Genomic DNA, 17,991 nt, shown 5'->3' with positions numbered 1-17,991 from the left:
TTTTAAGCTTAATTACGCAATGATTTAACAATATGATGCTACAGTAAACATTTACTAATGACGAATTAATTAGGCTTAATAAATTTGACTCACAGTTTACAGGCGGAATCTGTAATTTGTTTTGTTATTAGTCTACATTTAATATTTTAAATGTGTGCTCGTATACTTAAAAAAAAATTAGCTAAGGATCTAACCACAGCCTAAACCTTTTTACAGGAAAGGAAAAAAAAGTGAGATAAACACGATGCCTTTTTGCTCGTTGTTGCGATCACTGATCTTTCTTACGGGAAAAAGGATAAACACAATTGCCTTTTTTTTCTCGTTGTTTGTTATCTTGTCTCTGCGAGCACATGGGTTTCATTAGCGGCTATTCTTGTTTTTCAAATTTTTCTTTTGAGGTTTGTGAATAGTTGCAACGTAATGGAGCAGCAGTCAGTGACTACGTGTCACAGCTTTCGGAGGCGTAAGCTCGTTTTTATGGCGATTCGAGACGATCTCATCAGCCACCAACTGTGTGTTATAGTAGTAACCAATTTTTAAGCTATTTTTAAGCTGATCCAAATCATTAGTTCCAGCAGCATAAATAGGTGTAAGGTCAATCATTAATTAGCTGGAGAATTATTTATCACTTTCTGCTCCGAAAACACGGCAGAACTGATCATCAGGCAGCACGAGCACTGTTTTTTAAAATTTTTTATAGCGAAAAAGGTGAAGAAAATAAAAAATAATAAATGGCACATTAGCACGCACTACACAGTACAAGCATCTGTTCACATTATTTTTGACGCGGCGCATGCATGCGTGTGTCTGGTTTAGGCCACATGCCTAAGTAACCGATTAAACAACGGATCACTGTGGGTTAAGGCTGTATTAATATAGCTAACCACAGCCAACCTACTGTGCGGTCCGACCGGATCGGATCCCATTGTTTAGTTCCTTTTTTTTTTTTGTACACATTGACTTTGCCAACTTGCGTACTGTCTCACGTACTATGTATATCAGAATCGTATCAAGGTCGTTGGCCCTCCTACGTAGACATTGTTCACGTATGCGCTATTACGCTACATTGTTTACTCTTCACTTGTGCATACATAACTTGTGAAAAAAAAAACATTTCTAACTTGTCACAACGCTAAACAATGTAAAGTTCAAGGTTTACATTGAGGTTTACAATGAAAGTTTAAGTTAAAAAGTAGTATTAAGTTTGGTATAAAAAATGGCTGGTATTTTTCGTATAACCGGTATTAATTTAGAGCTGTTCGTATATAATATACTCCAATGTTTTGTGTGTCACATTTATATCAGCTCATAGCTTCTGTTCACACACGCAGCATTGAGTGATAAAACCTCGTATCCGCCTGCAAATGTTGCAGCGTAGTACAGCAGCAGCTGCTGTTCTCTTTTCATGTGGCCTTCGTTACGGGTAGGCTGGTGGTGGAGTAATAATTTTTGTGTGCGGGAGTGAGTCATTATTAATTACTGCCGTGTTTAGTTCTAAAATATTTTTTTAAACTTCCAACTTTTCCATCACATCACTTTGCTACACACAAACTTCAAACTTTTCCGTCACATCGTTCCAATTTCAACCCAACTTTCAATTTTAGTGTAAAATAAACACAGCCTATAGTAAGCACTCCCGCCCTAATAAAAGGCCAGTCTAGATGATAATTTAACACCATATAGAACAATAAATCTGAATAACTTGGTTCTTTCTTTTTTTTTTTTTGGACGAAGGGATTATGTCAGTTGGTTCTTTGCTAATGCTGTAGTAGAATGGCAACAAATAATTTATAGAGTAAATTAATTTGCTTCATCAAAATGGATGGGCAGCCTAGCATGGCGGATGATACTAGTACCATTCTTTCAATAGCTTGAACTGACAGGTGTGACACATTTATAGGCTTGTTCACGTGCTTTTGGAACGAGCTATAGTATTATTTTTCAAAAAAAAAAGAGTGAAAACAACTTATAGTAGTATGATATTATAGATTATACTTCCTCCGTCCCAAAATATAGCTATCTGTCCAGATTTGTAGTACTATGTGATGTCACATCCCGTATTAGGTAGCTATATTTTGGGACGGTGGTAGTATTGTTCCAATCTTTCTACTGTTTTTTTTAATTATGTATGTTGTCATCGTTTCACCAAAATCATGTTTCTTTGATATATCGTGGTTGCATGATTATGAGACGGCTATAATAAAACATGAACATAAGTACATAATTCCTAATTTGCGCCACCTCCATGTTTTCTTTTCTCAGGGCAGTCCTTACTTCAAGGACCTTAGGCCATCTTCAACGCAAGGAGGCCCCCACCATCCACATGGACAAAAGTGACTAGAGACCCGGCTAAGGATATGTCTCACTCAATGCAAGTCATATGCCCATCTTTTTTTTTTTTTTTTGCACTGCAGCACCTATTAGTCGGTCACATTTTACATTTAAACTCTTGGATTATTTTTATTTTTATATACATCCATTATTTGCAGTATACCTCCTAAAAATCACAGACATATATATAACATCAACCCCTCTCTCCTCCCCATCTCTCCTAGCACCTCCTCTCTCTCTCTCCAGCTCTCCTTCCCCAGCGCCGCCACTCTCCCCGGCCCTAGGCGGCAGTGGTTGCGACAGATCGAGCTCCTGCAGCAGCGGATCAAGGCGCGGCGGCGGTGCATCAAGGCGCTACGACGGCGGATCGAGCTGCTGCGGTGGTAGATCGAGCAGCGACGGCGGTGGATCGAGCAGCGGCGGCAGCGGATCGAGGCTGTGACATCCCGGTCCAGGGCTTAATAGGATTAATAGAATACCCATATCAACAAGTTGCAACTTCTTTTCCGGAAGCCGATCTCTAAAGAACTCTGAGGTTAAGCGTGCTTGGTCTAGAGCAATTTAGGGATGGGTGCACACGAGTGAGGACAAAGTGTGCAGAAAAGACTTGTGTTGGTCTGTGAGGGCAGTCTATGACCTATAAAAGCTGTCAGATGTAAGTGGGCCTGGCCTGGGGGTGGCAGATCGAGCGGTGGCGGTTGCAGATCTAGCCACAGCGGTGCCAGGATTGGGGCCGTCTTTTTCTTCCCCGCCTACCTCCTCGGCTCCTCGCCATCTTCGAGGCGAGAGGTAGTTGTAACAACGACGTGGGGTGACGGCTCGGGGCAAGGCATCTCCCCAACGCGGCTCCTCGCCCGTGCCTCGCCCTAAAACTGCCCAAACTACGCGGCCCTCTGCTGGGGGTCGCGGCGCTCTGCCGGGGTGCAGTTCCGGCCGAGTTGGCGGGAATATTCCCCTCGGGTGCTTTGCCGGGGTGCAGTTATGACCGAGCTGGCGGGAATATTCCCCTCGGGTGTGGTGAGACCACGCTCCACGCTGGAGCGTTGAACATGGCCTTAGGATAATGAGTTGGGAGTGGAGAAAGAAATGCTGTGACATTTGGATGGCATCGTAGCATCTAATTGTCATGTTTTTTTTTATATACTAGGAATTCTACGTGCCTATTGGTGCTTGGGCAAAATTTTAGCCCTCGAATCATATTAAGTGATGTTATTTTAGACATATGCTGTGAATTCTTTAGAACTTAGTTTAATTATTATATAGAGGTTGAAATTAATAAGTGTCAGTCCTAACACGAGAACTTCCAAGGTTCTGTTTATAAAAATTCAGCAGTGTCGGAGTTAACTCTTATAACTGAAAGAAATAACTTATGATTTTAAAAATAAAATTGGAAAAAATGCCTGCAGCTAATAAGCTAAAGAGCAGAATAATGGAGGTAGTCTTGAATGGACCAGCTAATGGTGTTTTTTTAGTATTATTTATCTGGTGAAACTCACAGGGGTGAAAGTGCAAACATGGGCATTTGGGAGATATTGGAGACGGTCTTGAGCCTCGGCCTTGTGCGCCGTTACCCATGGGGCAGAAGCTTTTCGAGAAGCCTCGGGCTTTATGCGGATTGTGTTTTTTTGGATGGTTTCTTTTCTTCTCTGTATTTTCTTCTTGTAGATATTTTAGATTTATCTTCAAATATTAGGGTGACACGTGGACCAATAGGATGGTTAAGAATCGACCAATTTGAGAATAATTGATGGTACTTGTAATAAATACCTACATATGTGATTGTCATTGGCTTTGACTTCAAACTACTACTTCCATAGAAGAATATAAACACATCTTGATTTTTGCACAATTCCAACTACTTGTTCATATGAACCATCCACTTTCTCATATCAACTAATCACAGCATTAATTAAAAAAAATTACAGACACGCTTATATCTCTAGACAGAGGGGGAGTATGTTACACGAAATTAGAGATGAAGTGCTAAAAAACAGTCCAAACAACTACTCCGATAGCTATCGATATACTGTACATCAACCATATAACTGTTATCGTGATACACGTTGACGGCAAGAGGACTTGAAGAGCAAGGCCTTGTCATGTTAAGATTACAAGAGGAACAACCATTTCCATCAGCAAAGAAGTATGTAACTATCATTGTCGATTTCGATGGCAATTGAAGTGTTAATAGTTTTTCTAGGCCATCATTATATCGACTTCCTTGCAATGTGTGTTTCCATGTGGAAAATAAGTATATTGGGTCCCATGATTTGTTGAGAATAAGAAGATGCGGGGATAACTATGGAGTAGTAACCAATGGATGAGCAACATGTTTTGGGATTACACGCGAGAACATAGAGAAAAGGGAGAAGTTATTAACTATATAATTTGCCCTAACACAAAACTACCATAATACATTTTTTTTCTTCTAATTAGTAGTATTATTATACATGTGGTCAGCAATTTTCATGCTCCTTGCCCTTTTCAATCTTCATAGATCCTATCTACCATGGAACACACCACCAATCGTAATATCACATCTCCTGATGGCCTGCAATTTTTTTTACAATTAACCCAATCCAATACATGAAAAATCCTTGCATAGCCTGCCAAACACAACCTCACTCACCAGATAGTGATTTTATATTTTAGATTTTGATGTAGGATTACTTCTAATAAAAAGACACCTAAACTTATTATTAGTTAGCTATTCCTTTTTCTCAGTTCTAACTACTAATGAAAAAAATTCAAATAAAAAAGAAACTTAAACTCACTGTTAAAATTAGAGCTAAAAAATTCGAAATGTGTGAGTAGATTCTAGCCAAAACTATACATAACAAGCACACAGAGAAAGAAAAGACAATAATAAAATGCCATATAAGGCTTGTTTGGGGATCTTCCTACGGCCGAAGATTCTTCTAGAAACTGCAACTAATTCTAAGAAGCTATAGTTATAGAATAAAAAAATAAACTAAAAATCAGAATAACTTTTATAAACTCTTATTAACTAATTTATCACAATTGTTAAGCTCCAAAAAGAGAGCGGATCACGAGGTTTGGAACCTTGGATTCTCAACCCCTTTTTATCATATTTTACACGTACATTTTTCAAACTGTTAAACGGTGCATTTTTTTAAAAAAAATTTATATAAAAATTGTTTAAAAAATTATATTAATATATTTTTAAAAATATATTAATTAATTAATTAATCACGCGTAAATGTACTAAAATGTACTGCTTCATTTTGTGAACATAACACAGCCGACTGGCCGAACGGCCAAGAGCCTCCCCTTTCCCATCTTAACGCGCCGCGTCCACCCGAGCCGGTTTCTGTAGCCTCCTACACTTACCGTCACCGACCGCGAAAAAATTCCCCCAAAACCCTAGCGGCGGCGGCGCGCGCTCCCCTCCCCTCCTCCGCCGCCGCGGCGTCGAGGCCGCACCGGAGGGCGATGGCGTCGACGGTGCTGGAGGCGACGCGGGCGAAGCACGAGGACATGGAGAGGCTGGAGCGGCTGGCGGTGCGGGAGCTGCAGCGGGAGCCCGCCAACGCGCGCGACCGCCTCTACCAGTCCCACCGCGTGCGCCACATGCTCGACCTCGTCATCTCCACCTCCGGCAAGCTCGTAAGCAACCCCCCTCCTCCCTCCCCCCTTCCCTCGGCCTAGGGTTTTCCAGGTTGACTCATGGATGTACTAGATTTAGTTTCGTGCCTGAGCTATGTTGCAGCTAGGGTTTGATGATTTCGCATGTCGGTGCATCCGTGATGCTTAGGTTTTGCGATATACTCTGAATCGGGGCTACTTAAGGTGGACTCGGGGCTGCAGAGTTGTTCTAAGATAATATTCTCCTTTTGTTGGTTTGGCTATGCTTATACGTATTAATTCATTGGAGATGGGAATTCTAGCTAGGCACATGGATTTTTGGGCCTTTTGCCTGCCAAAGTCTAAGGCAAATGTCATGGTGATCTTAGATGATTGTTTCCCTGCTTGTTTTGCCTCAGTTTATGTTGTCTGACTGTCCGACTGAGAGATGCATAATGGCATAATTAGTCATTTTTATGCGGTTACATTTTGCTTTTGCTAATGTGACTACATTTTACATAGGTGGAAATCTACGAGGACAAGGATAATGCTAGGAAGGATGAGATCTCCAACCATCTTAGTTCCACAGTGCAAGCTGAAATCTTTCCAAAGTTCTATGACAGGCTCAAAGAGGTAATGATCTATCATATTAGCCTGACTGTATCACATAAATGCATATAATTTGGGGGTATGCCATCGAATTAGGACAGCTGAAAATGATAAACCACTTATGGTGCGCTTCACATGCTAAAAGAGCATCACACGCCTTCTCTTCTATTTTTTTGTCCCTTTTAGTCTGTTTTGTGTACCAAAATCTGGCTAACCGATAACTGAAATGATTTTACAAGCTAAACTTTGTTTTCCAAACATTTAAATGGTCAACAAGCAAAACAATTAGTAGAACAGAATTTCGCTCACCAAGAGTCGTCTTTATTGAACTGTCTGCAACTCTGCATATTGGCTATATTTCCTGTTATGCACACCTTGTTGGTCCTGCTTGTTTCCTAATTGTTGCCCTGTGACCATCTATCCTCTGTGGTAAACACATGCCATCCAAACCAAAACCATGTTTGTGGAGGGCTATTCTTGGTGCATTTGTTCCGTTTTAACTTCTAATCTGTTTACTTGTTTCATGTTTGCAGATCCGTGATTACCATAGGCGTAATCCTTCTGCCCGTTTTGTTAGTGCAACTGATGATTTCGAAGAGCTACTAAAGGAGGAACCGGCTATTGAATTCACTGGAGAGGTATTTAACTTGTAACATTTTTTTCCTTGTAATCTTGCCTTTGTTTATCTTCGTACTGGTACATCATAATGTATACCATGTTTAAACTGAGTACCTGTGAACTTATGTTGACTATGTGTGCTCTGTACACTTTAATAAAGCAGTTTGCTCTGAGTATTTAGAAATGATTGGGGGCATACAAAGCATGTTTATATATAATTCTCTTAACAGAAGTTGGTAACTCCGTTACATAGGTTTGTTTTTAACCTTGATTGAATAGTCATACATATCCAAGATATTTAAATGATCGATAGAGTCCTTGTACTTCATTAAGTCCATCAGCACCTTCCACCCCTTTTAACTGCAGTAGTCTTGAACTCGAAGGTATCTCCATTGTGATACGTGTATTTTAATTTCTGCAGGATTGTTTGATTCCTCTTGTAGGATCTCGGTGGTATACATGGTAAGATTTAGGCAATGATACCATTATGGCGCAAGAACCATAACTTGAGAAATATTCTTTGCTATTCATGTTAAAATCTTTACTGACTTGGTTCTATGCACACAATGTACTTCTAATCCAACCAGAGTCGCATCGCATGTCCACCACTGTGGCTGTCATTGCTATGTACTATTTTATCATTGCTGAATTCAAGTATGCTAATGGTTTGGTTCTGCAATTTAATAGGAAGCTTTTGGCCGATACCTGGACTTGCATGAGCTTTACAATGAGTTCATAAATTCCAAGTTTGGAACTCCAATGGAATACTCAGCATATGTTGGCACCTTTTCTCACGTGGAGAAGATGGCACAAAATCTGAAAACCTCCAGGTATGCTGTATGCATTTTTTGCTTAGACCAAAAACATGTCCCCTGACCTGAATTTTGAATTAAGAATGTGCATGTCATGCTGCTTAGGTCTGTTTGCTTTCTTTTTTTTTTCTTCTGGTGGAGGTTTAGGGTAGAAAGGACCTTACGTAATTTTGGAATAATAGGACTATATGTGCTCAAGTATTTGCGTAATTAATCGTAGTTTACTTCTTTATCCTGTCTAGTATTTGTTTCATGCGTTCTGCATTGTTTTGGATGTAGTACTCTTTTTTTAGATATGCAATAATATGAGTTATGTAAAGGTTGTTTATTTATAATTTTCTTAAATATGACAGGCAATACAGAGAATACCTGGAGCATATTTTGGAGTATCTGACATCATTTCTGTATCGCACAGAACCATTGCAAGACATTGAGAAGATTTCTGCAAAGGTTCCTATTCCCTTTACTTTCAATTTTGAGCATCATATGTTTTAGTTTTATTATCCTACTGACTTCTATGTAATGACAATGTATTCTATTTAAGAGTTCAAGCAACTATTTCTAGTGTTTTTAGCTAGGGTTCCTCACTGTTATTTTCACTTTTATGTTCACGTAGACACTTCATTCCTATGTAAGTTAGGCATTTCACACAATAACAAGACAACAAGTAAAAACTAACAAGCAGTACACTTTGTTCAGTTGGAAAGCGAGTTTGAAGAACAGTGGACCAATGGTGAAGTGCCTGGATGGGAGAGCAAGGACCCAGAGAAAGAATCTGCACAAGAGTCAGTAATAGACCTTGATTACTATACCACTGTTGAAGAGCTTGTTGAGCTGGGCCCAGAAAAGTTGAAAGAGGTATGACTTGCAATACGTTGTTATTATTACCTTTTTTTTCCTGTCCTATCATTCAACTTTCGTTGGGCTTTTGTACCCTATTGATTGGTTTTGGTTTTTGCCAGGCTTTAGCTGCTCGTGGATTAAAAAGTGGTGGTACTGTTCAACAGCGTGCTGAGCGACTTTTCTTGTTGAAGGTAATTAATGTACTTTTAAACCTGGATATTCAGCTCATCTTTTTTTAAATATTTACCAAATATTCTGAACTTGTCGATGATTATATCTTGCAGCATACACCCTTGGAACAATTGGATCGTAAGCATTTTGCCAAAGGTTCACACAGTTCTGTCTCCAATGCTACTTCTAATGGTAACAATTTCAAGGATAATTTGAAGAAGGAAATTGCTTTAATGGAAGTAAAGATGAGGCGCCTTTGTGAGCTACTAGATGAGGTCAGCTTTGCCTTGCTCTATGTGTGGCTGTATATATCTTTCCTTTGATATGGACTTGTATAGCTGCATTATCTAATGACATGCTTCTCTTTTACTCCCTCTGTCCCACAAAAAATCAACCTAGTACCTGACGTTGACATATCCTAGTACTATGAATCTGGACATATATCTGTCCAGATTCGTAGTACTCGGATGTGTCAACATCATCAGGTACTAGGTTGGTTTTTTATGGGACGGAGGGAGTACTCGTGTAGTCAATCTTTATATATTCTACTTTGGCTTTATTAAGTGTAACCTACTGGGATTTATTAATCCATGCTGTATATTATGATCCTTTGAATTTGTTAGATCTTCAGGATGCTTTCTTATCTTGATTGGCTAGAAGTCTAGTAGTCTGATATAGGGTGTGTTCGCTATTCCTGGATCCCAACCGGATCCCTCTGCATGGAAAACGGAGCGGTCCATTAGCGTGTGATTAATTAAGTATTAGCTATTTTTTTAAAAAAAATGGATTAATTTGATTTTTTTAAAGCAACTTTCATATAGAAACTTTTTGCAAAAAACACACCGTTTAGCTGTTTGAAAAGCGTGCGCGCGGAAAACGAGGGAGAGGATTTGGGAAAAGGGGCATCCGAACACACCCATAGCGTGGTATTTCACTCTCGTGTGGTGTACTGCATAACCAGTGCTGTAAAAGGCACAAAAACGGTTATCTAGGCACTTAAGCATGGAATACACGAATAGCAAAGCAAAACCACCTGAGTATGCATCAGGAGCATCAACTTTTCACAAGATGCTTGTTCTGCTAGGCAGTCATGAAAACCTTAGATTTTGTGCACAAGATAATTAACAAACATATTAAATTACATGTAGAAGTTAAAAAGTACTCTGTTTTGTTCCTTACTACCAAGAATATATAGCAAGGTTAACACTTGTAATTGCTGTGTTTGCTGATATCATGATATCCCATATTTAATGTGTGCCTATATTTTTAATACACCATTTTTATGTCCATAATGAAGTTAACCTGTGCTCATGTTTTGATATATCTTATGCTATTTATGCAGATCATTGTACGGACAAAGGAAAATGCAGAGAAGAAGCTGACTCTCACATATGAAGAAATGGAAGCAGAACGAGAAGAGGTAATCTGCATGCAGCCCTCTTAAATTCTGTTTTCTGATCTGCAAAAGGCCCTGATAGTAGAATAAAGGTCAAGGTCATACATTTTTTAACAGAGGGAGTAAAGATATGTTTAGTTAGAATTTTAGCTATTAGTGTGATACTTCGCTTCTAATTTTGTCCAAGAGTTCACAACTTGGTTCTACTTTTCCTCTATTTTCTTCTCCGTACTTCACAGAAGTAAAATAATAATATTCTACTCAAAGTACTGAACCTTTTGTCCTTTGTATTTTTTCTATAGGAAGAAGTGCAAGCTGATAGTGAAAGTGATGATGAAGACCAACAAATCTACAATCCTCTTAAGTTGCCGATGGGTTGGGACGGCAAACCTATACCCTATTGGCTATATAAGCTCCATGGTCTTGGTCAGGTAAATATCTCATTGGTTTATATCTAAAGATTATTTAGTTCATGGCTGTTTTGCTAAATCATATCTTAGTATTACCAATGTTTAGAGCTGCAAAATTCCTGTTTTGCCAAAACAGAATGCTAATTTCTATAGACTACAAATGGTATTTGCATTCTCACATGCTCCATTTATTTTTTGTATTTTTATTCATTTTTCAATAATACCCTGAGCTTCAGCATTGGTGGCATCATTTTCCCATACAGTTCTAGATATTTACATATGATTTTAAATTGTTAACATATCTTAATTGCTATGATTTTTTTGTCAGGAATTCAAATGTGAGATATGTGGAAACCACAGCTACTGGGGGCGACGGGCTTATGAGCGGCATTTCAAGGAGTGGCGCCATCAGCACGGGATGCGCTGTCTTGGAATTCCTAATACTAAGAACTTCAATGAAATCACATCCATCCAGGTAAATCATCACTTTATGCTACCTGTACATCCACTGAATAGCTTAATTTGTTCTCTCAGAAATTTGAGAGAAATGAGTACTTTGCTTAATCTTCCCATATTGGCTGTTTTTATACATGTTCTCAGAAATTACTGTTGCTGCGAATGTGGTAAATTGGTAATGGAAGGGGCAATTGACACCTCTTATTTCTGTTTTCAGGAGGCAAAAGAACTCTGGGAGAAAATTCAACAACGACAAGGGCTGAACAAGTGGCGGCCAGACCTAGAAGAAGAGTACGAAGATCAGGAGGGAAATATCTACAACAAGAAGACCTACACTGATCTGCAGCGCCAGGGCCTGATTTAGAATCCCTGATGCGATCCTAACATTTTGGCTCCTATGGGCTGCTGCTGAAGTGGTTGGCCATTTGTTCTATTGAACTTCGTTGACCTCTGGGTAGTTGTAGCACTCGATACTTGTAGCACCATGGGTACTCCATTGCTCAAATGTTTCTTTTCTACTACATGGTATATTGCACTATATCCCTGTACCCTGTTTGACCATCTGGTATACTGTTTGCACAATCCAGGGTTAAATCGCCATTGTGTCGGAGATGTCGGAGTCAAACTTTATATCCAGAACACTAGAATGGATACTTCTAGAGGCATGCGTCCTATACATCTAATTTTGATAGGTTTAAACATGATCTAGAATGCACACACAAAGATTATAAAAAAGCATAAAAGGCCAAAGAGAAAAAAGAGAGGAAGGAACGAGGGTGTAGTTTTCAATGTCTCGATGTTTGGTCTGCAAGACTAAAATGTCGCTTTAGTGCCATCAACGCTGATAGGAATTGGGATAAAAACACAACAAATATGTCGCAAATCAGCAGGCCTAACCTATCCCTGCCAATTGCTTCCAACTACCTATTTATATATTTATAGTTTTAGAGAACGCCCAATTGGCAGTAAAATACAGCTACTACTGATTGGCCTCTCTAGGGTAATTTTCGCATGGAGTCACAACCCGAATCTATTAAAAACTCAAAACGGCAAAATCCAGAGTTTATAAGAAGAATACTTAAATCGTGTGGGCAGGTGGGGAACCCTGCAAGCAACACAGCATATTCACAAGCAAATGAAAGTAGGCAGAGACAAGAGTTCTTGTGCAAGGTTCAATGCTCCCATGATGAGATCGAGATGTCACTTTTGCAAGATGATGAGAAGATCTCATGGCCCACCACTAATTGGGCAAGCTTTGAATTTTCGCTCCTGTTCTGTGTGCTCCATGTTGCATTTTTTTTCCCTTTAGGGAAAAGCTAGAGAGGGACCCAATTTGATATGGCTTGTTTCCTGTCTGCCATCAGAAGAGGCAATTTTTTGGATGGGTCAAAATCACCTCGGAAGGTTATCCGGGCTAAATCGGACGACTGCACACAGATAATAGGGAGCAGGTAACATTGTTTTGTTCTTCAATTCTGCTAGAAGCCTTAACTTCTACTACATGCCAGTTAAGTACTACATCCATGCATAAATATATGACGTTGGTTAGTTTAATTTTGAGCTAACCAACTCAAACAAAAAAAATTATGGAGGGAGTAGTAAGTGTGGCGGTAGAGTTATGGATGTATAAATTTTACTTATCAGATTAAATTCGTGAACACATGTGGTGATTTGTGTGCGTGTACGGTCTTCCGTGTAATTTAAAAAGGGATTGTCATTCTTCATCTTCAAATTAGGTATACTTATAACTAACTGCCCATGTCAAAGTAGCATTTACATCAGCGAGAAAACACTGCCATGACACTAGAATGGAGTAACATATCCAAAACTAGGGGTAAAAAGAACGGTTTACACCATCATGACAACTACAATTGAGTAATATGTCCAAAACTAGGGGTAAAAAAAAAAGGTTTTTTCAACCCATGGTAAGAAAATAGAATCCAAGTGGTTTTGGAGGCTACCAATGGCAGAGAGGTCAGTCAAAACGAATGAAAAACAAGAAGAAAAATGCGCAGATATACCGTCAGAAAAGGAACGTGACCTTCGTGCTCAATGCTAAGGCCATGTAGAAAGTTTTTTCCAAAAACATCACATCGAATCTTTAAACACAGGCATAAAGCATTAAATATAGATAAAAACATAAACTAATTGCACAGTTAGGAAGAAATTGCGAGACGAATCTTTTGAGCCTAATTAGTCCATGATTAGCCATAAGTGCTACAGTAATCCACATGTGCTAATGACGAATTAATTAGGCTCAAAAGATTCGTCTCGCGGTTTCCATGCAAGTTATAAAATTAGTTTTTTTTCATTCGTGTCGAAAAACCCCTTCCAATATACGGTCAAACGTCCGATGTGACACCAAAAAATTTTCATTTCGCGAACTACACGGGGCCTAAGCCAAACTATCTATCGATCGGCACCGACTTACAATTTTTTTTCTTTAATCTTTACTTACAAACAGAAGCTATTCTGCAAATGATTTCATTAGCAAAAAGAAAAATCTTAATTCTTTGCTAATTGTTAGTCATATCAGTACAAGGATGTCGGGATTCTTGCCATGTGAAGAGAAGTACTCCCACTGCAGGACTGGCTGATTGTTGGCAGGTGGTAGTACAATTATTGGCCCATTGCCAGCACTATCATCAGACCAGATAGTCCTGGCTAGATCATAGATCACCGGTGCTGTGCATGCATTGCACGAATCTCTGTTGCTGCTGCTGCCACTCAGCTTAAAATTTTCTCCCCAAATAATTATGATCTACTAGGAGTAGTAGCCGTAGTGCTCCTTAACAGGATCCACAAGACTAGTGCTACTGGTATCAATTATACTACAGGAATGAGTTGAATTGGATCAGATTGTGGCCATGTTTGGGGAAACTTCTCCCAGCTAAAAAAAGCTGCTTCTGCTAGAAGCTGCTCTAAACAGTCCACAGCTTCTGAGAATCTGTAGTTACAGATTCTGAGAAATGAACTAAGAAGCCAGAAACTGGAGAAGCTGGGTTTCAAAGCTTTTCCAGATTCTTAGAAGTTGGCTATTAAACAGCTGCTTCTCAGAATATAAAGCTCCCCAAACAGGCTATGTATCCCTTTCTACAGGGCTAGAACTGCTGATTGCAGAGAGTGATCAATCTCAGGCACTCTCATGTCTGTCAGAAAAAAAAATCACAAGTCACTGGAGAATACAAGTGTTTCTTCACAGTGTTGAAAGATTTGCTGATCTAGTGACTGGCTGGCTGGCTGTTGAATTATTGATGTAGCGTACTACGGATTGGTAATTTTTCATGAGGGAATTGTGAACTTCTGGTTACACGCAGTAGCAGCCGCTGAAAATGCTCTGCCACTGATGAATGCTTCAGGAGTGTAGCCATTCAAGAGCGGTTTCTCGTCGGTGCCAACTGTTCCAGACTTCCAGTATTGCAGAGTGAGTATGCTTTCTCAAACCTTTTTTGTTCGAAAGGTCCGTGGCATCCAGAATAAATTCTATTTACCAAGTATTTGCTATGAAAACTTTGTTCCGATTCAACGAAAAATACATTAAAAATCTATTGCGCGCCGAGCAACTAAAAATTTACTTGGATGTATGAAGTTTCACTTTTAAACCCTAAAAGAACAAAATTTAGTTCATTTCATTGAACTGGACTAACTATCAATGACGTTCATATGTTTTTTTTTTCACAAGACCCCAAGTAAAATATCCGATTCTAACTAATTTCTATCATGTTAATTGAGTGCATCATTCGATAATTAGATAACTAGTATGTATTGGATCCTCGGTAATTTTGTTCTGGGTTTGTCACTGCCAACTATTATTTGTAGGCCGACCTAAGCCCCCTCCCTATCTATCTATCTATTATATTATTAAAGGAATAGAAAAAGGAGCCTCCACGTTCGCTCTCATGGCCTAGAAATTCTCACATTAATCGGAGAAAAAGAAAAGACAGAGTCCATATAGAAATACAATTTAGAAATAGCTAAAATTCGGAATTAAAAAATAAGGAATATTAGAAGAGGAGACTAGAGTCCATATAGAAATACAATTTAGAAATAGTTTGAAATTCGGAGTTAAAAAAAAGGAATATTAGAAGAGGAGACTAGAGTCCATATAGAAATACAATTAGGAAATATTTGAAATTCGGAATTAAAAATAAGGAATATTAGAAGTAGAGTATAGAGTTCATATAGAAATACAATTAGGAAATAATAGAAATTCAGAATTAAAAATAAGGAATATTAGAAGTAGAGTATAGAGCCCATATAGAAATACAATTAAGAAAAAAAAATAGAAATTCGGAATTAAAAAATAAGGAATATTAGAAGTAGAGTTTAGAGTCCGTATAAAAATACAATTTATAAATAACTAAAATTCAAAATTAAGAAAAACATGGGAAGAAGAGTTTAAAGTCAATATAGAAATACAATTTAGAAGTAATTGAAATTTGAATTAAAATTTAAAGAATATTGAAATATGAGTTTATATAGAAATACAATTTACAAATAGGTGAAATTCGGAATTAAAAAATAAGGAATATTAGAAGAGGAGACTAGAGTCCAATAGAAATGCAATTAAGAAATAGTTGAAATTCGGAATTAAAAAATAAGGAATAATAGAAGAGGAGACTAGAGTCCATATAGAAATACAATTAGGAAATAACTGAAATTGGAATTAAAAAAATAAGGAATATTAGAAGTAGAGTATAAAGCAAATACAATTAGGAAATAATAGAAATTCAGAATTAAAAATAAGGAATATTAGAAGTAGAGTATAGAGTCCATATAGAAATACAATTAAGAAAAAAAAGAGAAATTTGGAATTAAAAAATAAAGAATATTAGAAGTAGAGTATAGAGTCCATATAGAAATTTAAAACTAACTAAAATTCGGAATAAACATAATAAAATGAAAATAGTGTTTAGAGTCCGTATAAAAATATAATTTATAAATAACTAAAATTTGAAATTAAGAAAAACATGGGAAGAAGAGTTTAAAGTCAATATAGGAATACAATTTAGAAGTAACTGAAATTTAAAATTAAAAATTAAAGAATATTGAAAGATGACTTTAGAGTCCACATAGAAATACAATTAGAAATAATAAAAATTCAGAATTAAAAAAGAAATATTAAAAGACGAGTATAGAGTCCATATAGAAATATATATAATTTACAAAACTAAAATTTGATATTAAAAATAATTAATAACTAACACGTATATAAAATACAATATGAATATTACACATTAGTAGTTTCGTAGAGTTATTGCAAAATTTAAAATTATGTTGTCATTGTAATATATTTTAATAATATAATGAGAAAATATATATGCTATTATATATATATGAGAATAATATAATGATGTTAGCTACGCAATCTGCGCGGGCCACCATGCTAGTTTATAATAATGAAAAATGTTAGTATTGAGTTTGCAAAGTGTTGCCGTAGATTCCGCTCTACCTGAACTCTTCATTTCTTGGTGTTCCTGTCAAAAAAAATTTCCATGTCGATAAGTCAATTGTCATCGCATAAATTGCTAGTATTGTTCTGATGCTACTGATTCTTGCAACATGGCACTGATTCTACTGCTTGGCCGGGACAAGATAATCTGGTGATGTCTGTCTAACGTTCTAGAAGGGCACTCTCTTCTTTTAACCGCCCTTTGGAGAACAGGATTAGCCAGCATTATCTCACTGTCAGTCAAAAACGGCGAGATTATGCACTCCCGATTGGATGGAATCATGCTTAGCATTTGTTCCTTTTTTTTTTACTTTACTTGAGAGAGAATCATGCCGTCAATTTCAGGAAAAGAGAAAATTGACGTTGCCTTTTTTGTGTGGTGAGAGTAGGACAGGAGGAGCACAAGAATTCTGTGAACTTGAACCGGTTCAGGTTTTGAGTTCTGGCCTTCTGGGCGTCCAAACTTTGGGCCTTTTCAATTTGGGCTTTTGAGCAATTTTTGGGCCCTTCTAGCGAGTCCTTATGGGCTTTATTTTGCAAAGTAAAAGGCCTAATCTTCTCAATTTTGGGTTTCTCTCTATTTTTTGGAATAAGTTCACTTGAGGTCCCTTAACTTGTCAATGAATTCGATTTTCGTCCTTCAACCGGAAAACCAGATACAGCGGGTCCCTCAACTATCAAAACCGGTGCAAAGTAGGTCCCACAGCGGTTTTGATGGTGGTTTTGGCTGATGTGGCGCCTACGTGGCCGGTTTGACTTATTCCTCGTCCTATGTGGCGATGACGTGGCATTGGAAGCAAAATATAAAAATAAAAAATAAAAAAATGTGGGGCCCACATGTCAGCCAAACAAAAGGAAAAAAGAGTGGGACCCACCATCCTCTCTATCCACGGACGAGTGGACGATGGGAAAGGGAGCGACCGACGCCTCCTCTGATCCTCTCTCTCCCTCCTGACATCCTTCCTCGCTGGCCGGCGAGCGTGCACGGAGAGGGAAAAAGGCGTTGGCCGGCGAGGGGGGCGGAGACGGCCGTTGGCCGCCCGCCCTCTGCACGCGGATCAGCCCGCCCTGGATGATCCTCCGTTGCAGCGTCTTGCCGCCGTGCGGCCAGTCGAAGGAGTTGACGGCGTTCAGCATCGCCGCGTCGATGTAGCTGTCCATGCTGAAGCTGATCGGCGTCCGGTGAGACCTCCTCGAAGCACACGTAGCAGGTCACGCTACTTCCGGGGCACGGCGGTGGCGGCACCATGGCCGTGCCGCCGCTGCTGTTCTTCTCCTCCGCCTGCTGCTGCTGGATCACGACGCCAG

At 38.7% G+C, this 17,991-nt stretch overlaps 1 protein-coding gene across 1 annotated transcript; it reads left to right on the top strand.

Moving 5' to 3' along the window:
* Positions 1 to 5,646: 5,646 nt before the first annotated feature.
* Positions 5,647 to 11,903, top strand: LOC127768256 (splicing factor SF3a60 homolog). The gene is made up of 12 exons (XM_052293798.1): positions 5,647 to 5,958; positions 6,439 to 6,549; positions 7,059 to 7,163; positions 7,831 to 7,973; positions 8,309 to 8,405; positions 8,655 to 8,813; positions 8,918 to 8,989; positions 9,083 to 9,244; positions 10,312 to 10,389; positions 10,668 to 10,796; positions 11,104 to 11,250; positions 11,449 to 11,903. Exons 1-12 carry the CDS (start codon positions 5,785 to 5,787, stop codon positions 11,593 to 11,595), a joined length of 1,524 nt encoding a protein of 507 aa, XP_052149758.1. The 5' UTR covers positions 5,647 to 5,784; the 3' UTR covers positions 11,596 to 11,903.
* The last annotated feature ends 6,088 nt before the right edge of the window (positions 11,904 to 17,991 follow it).

This window comes from Oryza glaberrima, chromosome 3 (assembly GCF_000147395.1).
Source record: "Oryza glaberrima chromosome 3, OglaRS2, whole genome shotgun sequence".
NCBI lineage: Eukaryota > Viridiplantae > Streptophyta > Magnoliopsida > Poales > Poaceae > Oryza > Oryza glaberrima.
Note: the sequence above shows the minus strand (reverse complement) of the source record. Positions and strands in the feature narration are given on the sequence as shown.